This window comes from Kazachstania africana, chromosome 4 (genome assembly GCF_000304475.1).
Source record: "Kazachstania africana CBS 2517 chromosome 4, complete genome".
Lineage (NCBI taxonomy): Eukaryota > Fungi > Ascomycota > Saccharomycetes > Saccharomycetales > Saccharomycetaceae > Kazachstania > Kazachstania africana.
Genome location: NC_018943.1, coordinates 311053 through 325832, shown reverse-complemented (window position 1 = coordinate 325832; position 14780 = coordinate 311053). Strand labels below are relative to the sequence as shown.

The 14780-nt window shown below is 35.6% G+C and overlaps 8 protein-coding genes across 8 annotated transcripts; 7 read left to right on the top strand and 1 right to left on the bottom strand.

Moving 5' to 3' along the window:
- Positions 1-668: 668 nt before the first annotated feature.
- On the top strand, positions 669-1628 carry KAFR0D01640 (opsin family protein; the record flags this gene model as incomplete). The annotated part of the gene is made up of 1 exon (XM_003956896.1): positions 669-1628. The coding sequence occupies one exon, from the start codon at positions 669-671 to the stop codon at positions 1626-1628; it is 960 nt and encodes a 319-aa protein (XP_003956945.1).
- A 781-nt stretch (positions 1629-2409) lies between these two features.
- Positions 2410-3723, top strand: COT1 (metal cation transporter COT1; the record flags this gene model as incomplete). Its single annotated transcript, XM_003956895.1, has 1 exon — positions 2410-3723. One exon carries the CDS (start codon positions 2410-2412, stop codon positions 3721-3723), a length of 1314 nt encoding a protein of 437 aa, XP_003956944.1.
- A 287-nt stretch (positions 3724-4010) lies between these two features.
- SFG1 (Sfg1p) lies at positions 4011-5030 on the bottom strand (the record flags this gene model as incomplete). The annotated part of the gene is made up of 1 exon (XM_003956894.1): positions 4011-5030. The coding sequence occupies one exon, from the start codon at positions 5028-5030 to the stop codon at positions 4011-4013; it is 1020 nt and encodes a 339-aa protein (XP_003956943.1).
- A 1502-nt stretch (positions 5031-6532) lies between these two features.
- On the top strand, positions 6533-7588 carry SPS4 (Sps4p; the record flags this gene model as incomplete). The annotated part of the gene is made up of 1 exon (XM_003956893.1): positions 6533-7588. The coding sequence occupies one exon, from the start codon at positions 6533-6535 to the stop codon at positions 7586-7588; it is 1056 nt and encodes a 351-aa protein (XP_003956942.1).
- A 1085-nt stretch (positions 7589-8673) lies between these two features.
- On the top strand, positions 8674-9114 carry RPL20B (60S ribosomal protein eL20; the record flags this gene model as incomplete). The annotated part of the gene is made up of 1 exon (XM_003956892.1): positions 8674-9114. The coding sequence occupies one exon, from the start codon at positions 8674-8676 to the stop codon at positions 9112-9114; it is 441 nt and encodes a 146-aa protein (XP_003956941.1).
- A 279-nt stretch (positions 9115-9393) lies between these two features.
- On the top strand, positions 9394-10245 carry DGK1 (diacylglycerol kinase; the record flags this gene model as incomplete). The annotated part of the gene is made up of 1 exon (XM_003956891.1): positions 9394-10245. One exon carries the CDS (start codon positions 9394-9396, stop codon positions 10243-10245), a length of 852 nt encoding a protein of 283 aa, XP_003956940.1.
- A 451-nt stretch (positions 10246-10696) lies between these two features.
- Positions 10697-12202, top strand: NOP58 (RNA-processing protein NOP58; the record flags this gene model as incomplete). The annotated part of the gene is made up of 1 exon (XM_003956890.1): positions 10697-12202. One exon carries the CDS (start codon positions 10697-10699, stop codon positions 12200-12202), a length of 1506 nt encoding a protein of 501 aa, XP_003956939.1.
- A 398-nt stretch (positions 12203-12600) lies between these two features.
- SNU66 (U4/U6-U5 snRNP complex subunit SNU66) lies at positions 12601-14388 on the top strand (the record flags this gene model as incomplete). The annotated part of the gene is made up of 1 exon (XM_003956889.1): positions 12601-14388. One exon carries the CDS (start codon positions 12601-12603, stop codon positions 14386-14388), a length of 1788 nt encoding a protein of 595 aa, XP_003956938.1.
- Positions 14389-14780: the final 392 nt, after the last annotated feature.

Genomic DNA, 14780 nt, shown 5'->3' with positions numbered 1-14780 from the left:
AACTCAAATGCACGAGTCATCACATCTCATGCATTGGCCCCTTACTTAGGTACCTCCAAATTCGGGAGAACAAAATCTTATTTTCTAAGATTTCTAACATCCCTAGCAGTTTAATCCGTACTTGCATAATGTAATGAACGAGCAAGGAATTTGATTTGCTCTCGAACACTATCGAATAAAAAGAACAAACAATTTGAGTGACGAAAAGAGGAAAAACCTAAAATAAATATCTTAATACGGTATGATTACAACAGACAACCCTTGCAACTTACTAATATTACTATCCGGAACTTGATTTATTGTCAAAACCACTTTCTCCCGCCTCCCTGAAGTAATTCTTTTTTTCTATTACTATTCTTCTTATCCAATAGCCGCCCATCCAAAAAAATAATAGTATGTCTACAAGATTATAGTGCTTGTAAATCCATAGGGAGAAAAACTATTGTTTTTACTAGTAGTTGGAAAGTACAATACAACGATAACGATACAAAATCAACCCCAACAATTAATTGTTCTCCAAAACGTATATAAACAAGCCTAATTGTTCCTATTTTCAACAACTCTTCTTTTGATTCTCTTATGTTTTTTTGTTTATTTTTTATTGGATAGTAACATATCGTACGTAATAAATACAATACTACTAAATTAATAAGTAATAATTTTATCAAATGTCTGAGTTTGTCGACTTCGTTAACAAGAATAGCGTATTGGAGCACAATCCTCCTACCGGATTAGATATGCACATAACCGAGAGAGGTTCAGATTGGTTATGGGCAGTGTTCGCAGTGTTCGGTGTCTTATTAATCCTTTACGTCTGCTTATTTTTCTATGCTGAATTAAAGGGCTCAAGATTAACAAGATATTCTTTGGCTCCAGTATTTTTAATTACTTTATTCGAATTCTTTGGTTACTACATTTATGCTTCTAATTTGGGTTGGACTGGTATTCAAGCTGAATTTAATAACGTTAGCGTCGATCCATCCATCACCGGTGAAACTCCAGGTGTCAGACAAATTTTCTACGCTAAATATATTGCCTGGTTCTTATCATGGCCATGTCTATTATTTCTTTTGGAATTAGCAGGTATGTCCACTGGTGACAACCACAACGAAGTTTCTGCAATGGATTTGATTCATTCTCTATTAGTTCAAATCGTTGGTACTGAATTTTGGGTTGTGTCTATCTTAATCGCTTCTTTAATTCATTCTACTTACAAGTGGGGTCCATGGGTCTTCGGTGCTGTGACTATGTTAATCGTTCAAGCTATCATCGTTAACCGTCAATTCTTTGTCTTAAAGACTAAAGGTATTACCGGCTGTTTGACCATTATTGAGTTGGTTGTCGTTTGGTTATACTTCATCTGTTGGGGTTTATCTGAAGGTGGTAACAAGATCCAAAATGATGGTGAAGCTGTCTTCTATGGTATTTTAGATCTATGTACCTTCGCAATATTCCCAGGTTGCTTACTATTCATCATCGGTCACTGCGGTAAATGGCCAAAATTCTGTAAAGGTCATGAAGTCGAAGAGGAAGAAACTTACGAAAAGGAATCTGCTCCAAACTCTGTAAGAGCTTCTGGCGAGACTGCAGTTCCACACCAAGAAGAAAACGCCGTCGAAGACGTTTAGAGATGATAAGATCTCTTCGTCGATTTAATACTATTATTCCACTGTTATGATGTTTTTAGAAATCCGTCCCTTTTTTTATCTTTTAAATTCCCAATCTAATGAATTGATGATTAATCTTCTGAATATTAATACCTAATTAATAATTTTTTAACTATCTAGTACTTAATTTAATCCTAATCGAATAATTTTTCTCAAATTGATTAGTTAAGCTGTATGTACCTGTCATTACTTAATGTGCGCGTCGCCGCTACAAAAAAGAGTCTTGCTTCCACCTACAATCTACTCTTAGTGCCCCCACAAACAACGCGGGACATCCGCCCCAGTTCGAGCAACGATACTCACGTGGTTATACTCTGAAGGTGAAATAACCATTACTGTATACAAAACTATGTGCATTTAACCTGTAAAGTAACTTGAATTTTACCATACAAACACCCACACATGGCATACATACTTCCTCTTTGTATTTTAAATTTTCTTTCTTTTCCTCGATGCGTTTAAAAAATGAGGGTGCGTATACAAGATATAACTAGTAATTTAGTGAATCTGGTAACAAAGTACACGATATTATTTTATTGAAAATAGGTGACGAAAGCTAAGGCTAGGAACTGTCCTCTGATACATATATTGCTTGTGGTATTTTGTTGAAAAGTATTTCAGATCCAATAATATAGACTCAGTACTTTTTTGCTATCAACTAAAGAAAATAATAAAGAGTAGAATCGTGGGGAAAGTTAATTAAAATAAAATAAGAATAATTGAAATACTATCCTATTAAACAATGTTTTCCGGCAAAGAGATAAGAATTATCACGTTACTGACCATCGACACCACTTTCTTTTTTCTGGAACTTATTATAGGTTATATGTCTCATTCTTTAGCTTTGATTGCAGATTCTTTCCACATGTTGAATGACATATTCTCCCTACTCGTGGCCTTGTGGGCTGTTAATGTTGCCAAAAATCGTGATCCTGATGCTAAATATACATACGGTTGGAAAAGGGCAGAAATTTTAGGTGCTTTAATTAATGCTGTGTTCCTTATTGCTCTATGCTTCTCTATTTTAATCGAAGCTTTACAAAGACTGATTGAACCACAGATCATTGAAAACCCGAAATTAGTACTTTATGTTGGGTTTGCAGGTTTAATTTCCAATTTCGTAGGGCTGTTCCTATTCCACGATCACGGTCATGGTCATAGTCACGACCACGGCCATAGCCATTCTCATGCATCTTTAGAAGATGTCGAATCCCATTCTCATTCCCATTCTCCAGTTTATACTGGCAGTTCAGATGAGCAACGTGAAACATCTGAAGATAATGGCATTAGTGGTGCCACCGTAAATGAAATGTTACCTGATAATGTCGTTGATAGAATAGCCAATGAAAATAGTACATTGCTCAACAATCACTGTCATGATACTCAAACTAATACAAAGAAGAAACATAGATCTTTAAATATGCACGGTGTCTTTTTACACGTTATGGGTGACGCACTAGGCAATGTGGGCGTCATTGTTGCTGCATTGTTCATTTGGAAAACCGACTATTATTGGAAGTATTATACTGATCCCTTGGTTTCTTTGTTCATTACAATTATTATTTTTTCTTCAGCCATCCCATTATCAAGGAAAGCTTCAAAAATTTTATTACAAGCCACTCCATCCACTATTTCCGCTGATGATGTCCAAAGGGATATCTTGGCAATTCCAGGTGTACTTGCAATTCATGATTTCCATATTTGGAATTTGACCGAATCCATTTTCATTGCTTCCATTCATGTCCAAATTGATTGCGAACCTGACAAATATTTGGAATTGGCTAAACTTATTAGAAATATCTTCCATCAGCATGGTATACATTCAGCTACTGTTCAACCTGAATTTGTCTCTGAGAATATTGATCCTGACATGCGTAACAGGTTTTCTAGGATAGCAGGTGGTAGTAATAATCATGACGATTACACCTCTTTCACAAATTCATCCGGGACTGATGTCAAGGACAGTGGTAGACCATCTGCATATGGCGCAACAACTCCTGGAACTGGCTGTGTTATTGATGAAGCTGTGAATTGTAACCCTCAAAACTGTTTGTAAAATTGAAATTTCTATAGAAGGAAGAAAAGTCATTCGTCGTTCTCCAATAATCATATTGAATATTCATTTGTATTCTCATAACTGTACATATACTTATTTACAGAAAGTATAGATTCATACATTAATAATATAAATAGTGCATAACATCTCTTGTTTTTTTTTTAATTCCTTCTTTAGTCTTGAAATCTATAATGTTCATCTGGGTATTTATTTTTAGTTTTAGGATTGTTCGTTTAATTTATTTTTGTAGTATTACAATGTTGTTGCTTGTTAAGTCATAGTTATTATTACAACTCCAACATAGTTGACCATCTTACTCTTTTTGGCTGTTTTATTTTGCTTCTATTTTTTAACTTACAATCACTTTGCAACTTATATTCAAACCCTCTAATTAAAGCAGCATCTTCTGTAGATGTATCATTATAATCTTTCTTTCTGTCTTTTTCGAAAAGTTCGAAGCTATCTATATCAAGTTCATCATCATAGAGACCATATAAATCTTGTTTTATTCTCTTATGCTTTTCTTTAATTGATGAATTGACTGGTATCGTAATCCGTTCCCATATATTAGAGATGACTGGTAATTTATTTTCATGTCCATTTGTAGAAGCATTGATTTCAGTAGCAAATATAGTAGCATCTTGCAGGGAACCTTTCGATGAACTCACTATGAGATTGAGACCAGCAGAAGCTATATTAAGAATTGGTTTTTTTGGTTGGCTTTCACGATGGTGTGGTTCAGATTTTTTTTCAGTGGTCGATTGTGATTGTAATTCCATTCCATCTATCTGTAGGTTTTCCAATGGTGATTTCAATATAGCAGAGTGGATCATTTTACTTAGTTCGTACGTTTCCTTTTGAATCAATGGTTTTGTATTCCATATAAATGTCCCAAGATCTGATGAATCAATTGATTCTAACTTGTCGATATCTGGAGATAAAGATGAGATAGAGGAAATGTCACTCAATGGACTGATGGTCCCCATGTCAAGTAGTTGACGGCGGTCATCAGAATTTAACTTACTACTTAATGATCCTTCGAGTATTCTGGTATCATCAATATCATTCTTATTAAGCGTAGCATCAGAGTCAAACGGTAATGTTTGTCTAGTAATGTGTTTTGAGTTTGCTTTAATGATAGACAGATGACTTCTCGGCATTTTGGAAGGACTGACACTTAACGTAGTAAAAGGTTCAATGTCTAGTTTTAATCTTTTGCTTGGTGTGGATGGCAGACTTGTTCGTTCTACCATTTTAGATTTTGGAGTTGATAAAACAACCCTGTCCTCGAACCTGTTCAATTTCATTGCTTGAGCTTTATTTTTATTTTCTAGCTTTTTGATTCAATGGGATCTTGAACAGTTGAACTATTAGAAGTACGTTTTATATATCAGTATTGGAAGATTGCTTTATCTTCTGAATTTGAGTTATTGAATTACAAGAAGATAGCGCTGGTAGACACCAAATTGAAGAAAGTATGATTTGTATACACATGCAAGACGTTAATATATATGTGGAAATTCTCTGATCATGTGCTACCACATGCATCCATTGTATCTTTACTTTTGGTTCGTTCCTCTTCACTGCAACAACGAGAAGAATTTTCTTTTTCTGGGTGCGCAGTATTCTAAGCGATTTTGATGAATGTAAACAAAGCAAGATTTAACTACACTTCCATTTATGAAACATACGTATATTTCTAAGCGAATTGGCCCAATCTCTTGGTTCAGTAAAGTGGGACGTCGAAAGCTAGCTGACATATTTTCAAAGATTGGTTGCTATGAAAACCTTTTATGTTCAAAAATCCCGAGCATTATTTTTTTTTTATTGAACTAAAACAAGCAGACCAGATTAGATCTTAGATCACTCTATTGGAAATTTCAATCATCGTGTCCTCTTGTACAAGTTGGTTTAGTTGTGTGTAAACATACTATTGAACGATTGCTCACATCTTGTTTCAAAATTCATCCTACGCAGAATGCGAAAAGCACAGTTTGAAGGGTCTAGGTTTCTAAGAAAAAAATGAGCTGTTCAAGCTAACATACTGTCGATTGTTGGACCGGCTTCAAAGTGCGCGATGATTAAACCGATGCTAAGCTGGCCCACAACGATCATTTGCAATTCAGGAACCGAATTCAACAGAGAATGCGAAACATTCTCACACACTCTTTTCTTCGTCTATAACGTGTATGACTGTCGCCATTATGGAATGAAGTTACGTACACCAAATCCGCGCCTCCTAAACCATGATTAATGAATGAAAAATGTTTACAATTTCCCGAATCAGGAAATGTGATCTGAGATTATTTTTTTTTCTTTTCATGTGTTTGTTTTCATTTATCCATATTGGGAAATTACGCACATCTGATTAGGAAACGCGGTGAAGGAAAACTATATCAATTAAAAGCTTATGCCATCTTTTGTGAATGTCAAAATGTCAGCGACGACGACAATAAGGCCACAATTTGACGAAAGTGTGAACTTGTGTTGAAGTTGCATCCATGCTTGCCGGAGTTAGTATGAAACGATTCTCGCCTATTTAAAAACCATCCTATGCTTAGGAGGGAGACTTGACATTGTCTTCTAAGTGCGACAAAACTTCCATTTGTGTGAAAAATGACAGATATTCTCTAAAACTTCATGTTTGTGACACAAATGTGTTTCTTATTTTTCAAATAATGCTGATATATTAGGAAAGGTTTTGTATTTCTACCTTGTATGTAACTTATTGCTTAAAACTTTTTTGATATATACTCCCAAGTCTGCTATCTAGAGCTTTTTAAACTAAACTAATACATTTTTATAAAGGATGTCCAAGTTTTTCAAGAGAGCTGTAGGACATGACGGCAATACTGTATTAATTTATCCAAACAATAATGCTAGTCAAACGACAAGTTTAAATCAGGAAGTCCGTTTACAACCAACAGAATCAATACGTGCCGCTAGACATGGCAAGTCAAAATATGTAGAACGTCTCAAAACGTACCCTTTGGTCCAAGAGACTGTGGTGATAATTGAAAAAATTCCTGTTACCAGAGTTTTATATGCAAATACAAAACCAGTCGTTAAAGCCATCTTGAATTCAAAACCAGTTCAAAAAATGTGCCCAGTCACACCTTTTGTAGATAATGTTGCTGTTCAAAGTCTAAAGCTTACCGAGAAAGTTGTTCCCTGCATAAAGACTAAAAGGTATCAAGATATACACAAAACCGTAGTGAAACCCGCCGTCTTCACAAAGAACTGTGCAAGGCAAATTATAAATACTACAGTTATGGCAGGTGACACTTATTTGTACAAACCAGTGCATGGCCAAATTCTAAATTTTAGAAAGTTTTATAATCGGAAAATTTATGACACCAAGGGTAAACCTTTAATTAGAGGAAATTTTGATCCTTTCATTTTACCTCTAAATAATGCATTTGAAAATCTAATGTTGAAATATTTACCTAATGCAACATGTATTTCTACCGATGATTTTTCATGTGAAGTTGACAGAAGTGTAGCTTTGTCGTTTAATTTCATTCTAAATGCTATTCCTGCCATTGAACATAGAAAAAGTGAATTAATTTGGAGTCCCTGTAATTATGTTGCCCATATAAATAGGGTAACAAACAAAAACTTAGATAAACAGCCAGATCTGTCATGTAGACATTGGTGGCCTGCTACGGTCACTACGTTCACGGAACTAGAAAGAGAGGCTGTCACATACATCAAACAAGACACGCCCGTACGTCTTTTTCTTAAAAAGCGCACCAGGCAAGAAATTGCACCAGCTGTTAGTGCCACCGAAGAGATACAAGAGGTACAAGAGTTACCGGCACCTGCACATCCTGAGCCACATGAAATCCTAGTCAATGTTGAATAGATCTGCTTATGAGTAGGCTCTTTAAATTTTCAAAAAATCAATCAAACAAAAAAGTCATTATGTTAAAGAATCATTCAATCCATATCTATATAATTCATATAACAAATTACTTTTAACTATATAAAGAATTCTCATAAAACACAATCAAATTTTTCGGACATTGGTATGAATCAAGTGAGAGAGGCATTTTGTATTGATTTGAAAACCAGCACTTCCAATTTTCTGAATTTCAGAATATTGGACTGTTAAACCCATACATTTGTTAATTGCTTTGTTATTCATTTTATTTTTATGCGAAATATTTCGAAATTTTGAAAAAAAATCGAATTTTGTGCGACATTCCATTTTTTGTAATATCCACCGGAAAAGCAGCCTCTCACTTTGTTCTCCTTGTAAATGGTCTCCCTCCGGAAAGGACATCTGACGGAGGCAGATAGGCTCCCCTTGCTGCGAGTTTCCTCCTAGCTTTTGGAATTCCAGCAAGGCTCGTCTTGTCTGCTGCCTAATCACTTCTCTCTAGCATCGGAAACTGTCTGAAATTTCGAAAGGTATATTTGAATACATCACGATGAATGGTCAAATTAGAGGCCTTTCTTAGGAACAATAGCATCGAAAAAAGTGAGTAGTGACATATACGAAGAGATTGGAATACGCCACGTACGTTTGATGTGGTAGTTTTTTGATAAACTGAGAATAATTGAGGAAAATTTTATCCAATGTCCTATAGTAGTTCAAAGTGTCTCAGAGTAGTACTATATTCGTTACATATCCACAAGACTATGTCCTATCGTGTGAAAGTTGGATTTATTTTAATCAAAAGAATGAATATGTGGGGCTTACCAAGAGATAATAACCGTATAGCTGAGTAAGTGTGAAATCTGAAATATTCAAGTGAAATATCTACTAGAAAAGGTGGTTTTTCAACCATACCAGCGCTGTGTATTCCATATCATATTCCCAAATTGTATTTCATTATACTAACATAAAATCGTCTATTTTTCTTTATTTTAGTGGCTTTAAAGGAATATCAAGTTATTGGTCGTCGTTTACCAACTGAATCCGTTCCGGAACCAAAGTTATTCAGAATGAGAATCTTTGCTTCAAATGAAGTTGTTGCAAAGTCTCGTTACTGGTATTTCTTACAAAAATTACACAAGGTCAAGAAGGCTTCTGGTGAAGTTGTTTCTGTTAACCAAATTCACGAAGCTCACCCAACCAAGGTTAAGAACTTCGGTATCTGGGTTAGATACGACTCTAGATCCGGTACTCACAACATGTACAAGGAAGTCAGAGATGTCACCAGAGTTGCTGCTGTCGGTACTTTATACCAAGACATGGCTGCTAGACACAGAGCTAGATTTAGATCTATCCACATCTTAAAGGTTGCTGAAATTGAAAAAACCGCCGATGTCAAGAGACAATACGTTAAGCAATTCTTAACCAAGGACTTGAAGTTCCCATTACCACACAGAGTCCAAAAGTCTACCAAGACTTTCTCTTACAAGAAGCCAACCACCTTCTACTAATCTGGTAATATATTACGAATTCTTTAACCTTTTTCCAAGTATATCAAATATTATGTAGATTTAAAAAACCTTACTCATTAGATTTAGTTATTTCATATAATTCACAAGATCTGTGAATTACCGATTTGTTAAATATTTTCGACCGTATCACCGTTACACCCAGTCATCGGCCATACGTACTTTTTATGATGGGACGAAACGCGATTAATAAATAAAACATTACGAGAATTTAATTATTAAACTAAAACTTATATAACTCGAACAATGTTACAAGTTGCTATGGTCGATGAAACTAGTGTAGCGTATGAGTCTACCGGTTTACAACGTCATGAGATAAAGTTTGGCGAAGTATCACGGAAAAAATCAAAAGTTATTGCGTCTACTAATAGTGTCATCGCTTCCGATGACGTCCATTTGCCTGTTACAGAAATACATTTAAAGTCGCATGAGTGGTTTGGTGATTTCATCACGAAACATGAAGTTCCTCGTAAGGCGTTTCATTCATCTATTGGTTTTATTACGTTATATTTCTATACTCAAAATGTTGACTATAAGAAGATTAGTCTACCACTAGTAACAGCATTTATTCCAATATTCATATTAGATGTCATAAGATTACGTTGGCCATTTTTTAACAAGATATATTGCCGTTGTGTGGGTGCCTTGATGAGAAAGAAGGAAATTCATACATATAATGGTGTCCTTTGGTACCTATTAGGTCTTATATTTTCTTTTTCATTTTTCTCCAAAGACGTTGCACTAATGTCTCTTTTTCTTTTAAGCTGGTGTGATACTGCAGCATCAACGTTTGGAAGGAAGTATGGCCACTTGACTCCAAAAATTGCTAGAAACAAGTCATTGGCAGGTTCGCTGGCGGCATTTACCGTCGGGTTCACCGTTTGCCTAACATTTTATGGATACTTTGTCCCGGCCTTCGATGTCAATAAGCCTGGTGAAATAGAATGGACGCCTGAAACTAGCAGATTAAACTTAGTCAGTCTTTCTGTACTTGGTGGTTTCGTTGCTTCATTGAGCGAAGGAATTGATTTGTTCAATTGGGATGATAATTTTACTATCCCCGTCCTATCTTCAATCTTTTTACACTGTGTTATCTATGGCTTTAAAATATAGTCAACGTACCGGTCAGTTTTCTTTTACACTAGTTGGGGTTGCCCCGCCCAATAATAAGCTAGATGATTGTACAATAATTTCCAAGACATCAAATAGATAACTACTGTATTTTTTGTCCATTTTTAATTTGCTTTTCAAAAGTTTAGAACATTTCATACAATATTATGTAAGCATATAATTCCATATTAATACATTATAAAAGATCAATACAAAATATGCTCGTTTGAACTCATAGTTATTGCTAATACTTCACATTGTTTACTCTTAAATGTCAAGGTAACGCTTATTTACCATCATTGTTCACGAAAGTCGAGAATATTCCGTTCGGTCAGAAAAATTTTGAAGCTCATCGAAAATTTTTCAAGAATTGCAATAGATGAGATGAACTAAATAGAGGTATATTGCGAAGACCAAGAGAAGCAAACATATTCATTTAAGCCCAATAGATACGATGTCATATGTTCTAACCGAAACATCAGCTGGTTATGCCCTTCTAAAGGCCTCAGATAAAAAAATCTACAAGTCCACCACTTTGCTCAGTGACCTAGATAGTTCTGAAAAAGTTCTAAAAGAATTCAAGATTGCAGCTTTCTCTAAATTTAGCTCTGCCGCTAATGCTTTAGAAGAAGCTAACTCGATCATAGAGGGTAAAGTTTCTTCCCAATTAGAGAAAATATTAGAACAAATTAAGAAAGATAAGAAGTCCACTTTAATTGTAAGTGAAACCAAATTAGCAAATGCCATTAATAAATTAGGTTTAAACTTCAACGTCGTTTCAGATGCTGTTACTTTAGATATCTACAGAGCTGTTAAGGAGCATTTACCTGAACTATTACCTGGTTTAAACGATTCTGACTTGAGCAAGATGTCTCTTGGTTTAGCTCACTCCATTGGTCGTCACAAACTAAAGTTTTCCGCAGACAAGGTTGACGTTATGATTATCCAAGCCATTGCCTTATTGGATGACTTAGACAAAGAACTAAACACATATGCTATGAGATGTAAGGAATGGTATGGCTGGCACTTCCCAGAACTAGCTAAAATAGTGACTGACTCTGTCGCTTACGCTAGAATTATCTTAACAATGGGTATTAGATCCAAGGCTGCTGAAACTGACATGAGCGAAATTTTGCCAGAAGAAGTTGAAGAACGTGTCAAGACCGCCGCTGAAGTTTCCATGGGTACTGAAATTACTCAAAGTGATTTGGATAACATTAAAAGTTTAGCTGAACAAATTGTAGAATTTGCTGCCTACAGAGAACAATTATCCAATTATTTATCTAACAGAATGAAAGCCATTGCTCCAAATTTAACTCAATTAGTTGGTGAATTGGTAGGTGCCAGATTAATCGCTCATTCCGGTTCCTTAGTTTCTTTGGCAAAGTCTCCTGCTTCCACCATTCAAATCTTAGGTGCCGAAAAGGCTCTATTCAGAGCTTTAAAGACTAAGCATGACACTCCAAAGTACGGTTTACTATATCATGCTTCATTAGTTGGCCAAGCTACTGGTAAGAACAAGGGTAAGATTGCGAGAGTTTTAGCCGCTAAAGCTGCTGTTTCTCTTCGTTACGATGCCTTAGCAGAAGATAGAGACGACTCTGGTGATATTGGTCTAGAATGTAGAGCTAAGGTCGAAAACAGACTATCACAATTAGAAGGCAGAGATCTAAGAACCACTCCAAAGGTTGTTCGTGATGAAAAGAAGGTCGAAATAACTGAAACCAAGAGTTACAATGCTGATGCCGATGCTGTCAGCGCTGTTGCTGAGGAAGAATCTGATTCTGATGACGAAGAAAAGGAAGAGAAGAAGGAAAAGAAGAGAAAGAGAGATGATGGTGATGATGCTGAAAAGAAGGAAAAGAAATCCAAGAAGGAAAAGAAGGAAAAGAAAGACAAGAAGGACAAGAAGGACAAGAAAGACAAGAAACATAAAAAATCCAAGAAGGAAAAGAAATAGGTTGACATGATCAGCTAATAACTCTTCTTTTCTGTAGCATCACATCTTGTGGTACTCAAAATTTTATTTCATGTACTGTAAATTAGAGCTTAAAATTCCCACTCATCCGATCGAATATATACAGGTTTTACAACCTATAGCATATAAATTGTAGTTTTATGCACCTTTAAACTTTTAAGAAAAAATACATTAAATTGAAGTTAGAAATTTTGTTTGATCGAAGTATATCTTACTGTTTCGATATGTGAACGGCGTTGCAGATATTTTTACAATTTCTGGAAGGAACCTGAAAAAGCGAAGCAATCCGAAGAGCATCACATTTTAAAGAAAAGAACAGGTACACCATATTATTGAATGGTCTTAAAACGATACACACTATTAAGTCATACCTCCTAAATATGGCTGAACCTATAGGAAACTTACAAGATTGTTCGTCCAGCTACGGTAATACTGGCTTCAAAAGGGGGCCTTCGCAAGAAAATGAACAAGATAAGCATTTTTCTAATGGAGAGGACCTTTCTGTTGGGGAGACAAACAAAATCAGACTATCATTGGGACTCAAACCTATCCCATTAGGTGATAAGATTATCAAACAGGAAAAAAAGGAGAATGATTTTATTGACGTGTCAAAACTAGACAGGTTAAAAAGGAAATTAGGTAACTTAAAATCATCTTTCAATCTGATCTCAGATAATCCGGATTCCTCATTAAAAGATGATGATGACTTTCAGAAAAACTGGCTGCAAGATATTGGCACTAAGAAGAAGGCACACGTTCAGTTAAGGTACGATGAGACGAAAAATGAAGATGATGACCTAACAGAGGTGCAGCTTTCTAATTCGATTGGAACCATTTTACCGGGGAAAGAAATGGTGCTGACCTTGAAGGACAGTAGTATATTTGAAACTGAGGATGAAGGTGCACCAATAGATGTTTTAGAAAATGAAAATGTGATGCATGAACAGCGGGCCGCTAAGCACCTTGAGTTGCGTAAAATGAATCAGCAAAGAAAACGAAATAAAATGGTACTGAACGTTTCGAGCAAAATGATTGCTCAAGAAGAGGAAAAGGAGGAGAATGTGCGTCATAAAAGTGGTTCAGTTATTGCTGTAGGAGCCGAAGTAAAACCTAAAGAAGTATCAGAAGAGCAGGAATCAACATCTCTTGATGGTAAGATCAAAGTTATCTTTGATGAAAGTGATGCTTCAGCAGAAGAAGGTGATTTCAAACCCATAAAATTGAAGAAAAGAAAAACGAGAAATGATCCTGGTAGTAACAGAAGAAAAAAGCTTATTTTGCCGGACCGAATGGTAAAGGTAGACCTTCAAGAAGACGATACTAGTACGACTTACATCGATGATTTTGAAGAAAATATCATAAAACCAAAGAAGAAACTTGTTGAAAGAAAATCTGCAGATGAACTTGCAATCGAGATAAGAAAAGAGTCTTTGGAAAATGAACAACGCAAAAGAGAGATTTCTAGATTACATAATATTTCATCACAGCTAATATTGGACGAGAGAGCTGACTTCTTTAATTCATTATCTTCCAATGTATTGGAGGGTACACAAGTTGCTCCAGAAACTTTTGCAGATCATATAGGTAAGAATACGACAGGACACGCTTTTGCTACAGTAGAACTTCCTGACAATCTCAACAATAAAAGAGTAGATAACGATATCGTCGATCATAGTAAATCATCGTCGGTAAATTTTTACGGTGGTATAGCTTCTACGTTGCAATTTCTACAAGGTCAGAGCATTTTCCCTGAAAGTCGAAGTTCGCAGACAAATACAGAAATAGCTGATGATTTCTTGGCACATAAGCACAATATTGCAGCAAAAGAAACACGTAAACGTATGCTGGAAAAAGGATTGAGTAACGTCAGGAATAAATATTCCAAGAATGAATCAAAGACATCCCAGGATCGTGAAGAACAGAAGATGCAACAGAGTCTCAACGAAGTACAGGATGAACTGCTGGAGGATTACAATCCTAAGATTAATTTGGTGTATAAGGATAATCGTGGGAATGAATTAACTACTAAAGAAGCATATAAAAAGTTATCCCAAAAATTCCACGGTACACGGTCAAATAAGAAAAAACTAGCGAAGTTTCAAGCTAAAGTTCAGGCCAGAAACAGGATACAGAGTCTGCAGTACGTTTTCAACCCCGAGGAAGAATGATTAACGAATCCTTCGATTCCTTTTGATGCAATAATACGTGCAATCTGATACAGTTAAATGCTGAATATGGGTGATTTTTGTGAAATTGTTGTGCATACCAGAGGACCCTTTTCCCCTGCGTCAGGGACTATAGCGTGATTCTTATTTTTTTTTTTAATTTTCTAGCGGACTGGCAGTATTGATAAATTTTTCATTGTTTGAAAAAGAAAGAGCGATCGATGATATCAGAGATCACGTCAAATAGCGTCTATTGTATTTATTGAAGTTTAGCTGCGATCATAACAAGGTGTATATTTAGACAAGGGTTGCAACCTACGTGGCACAATCAGTTAAATATACGCAGATTTCGTAACAAATCTCACAAGAGGCTGCATCGCAATATTTTTTGACTA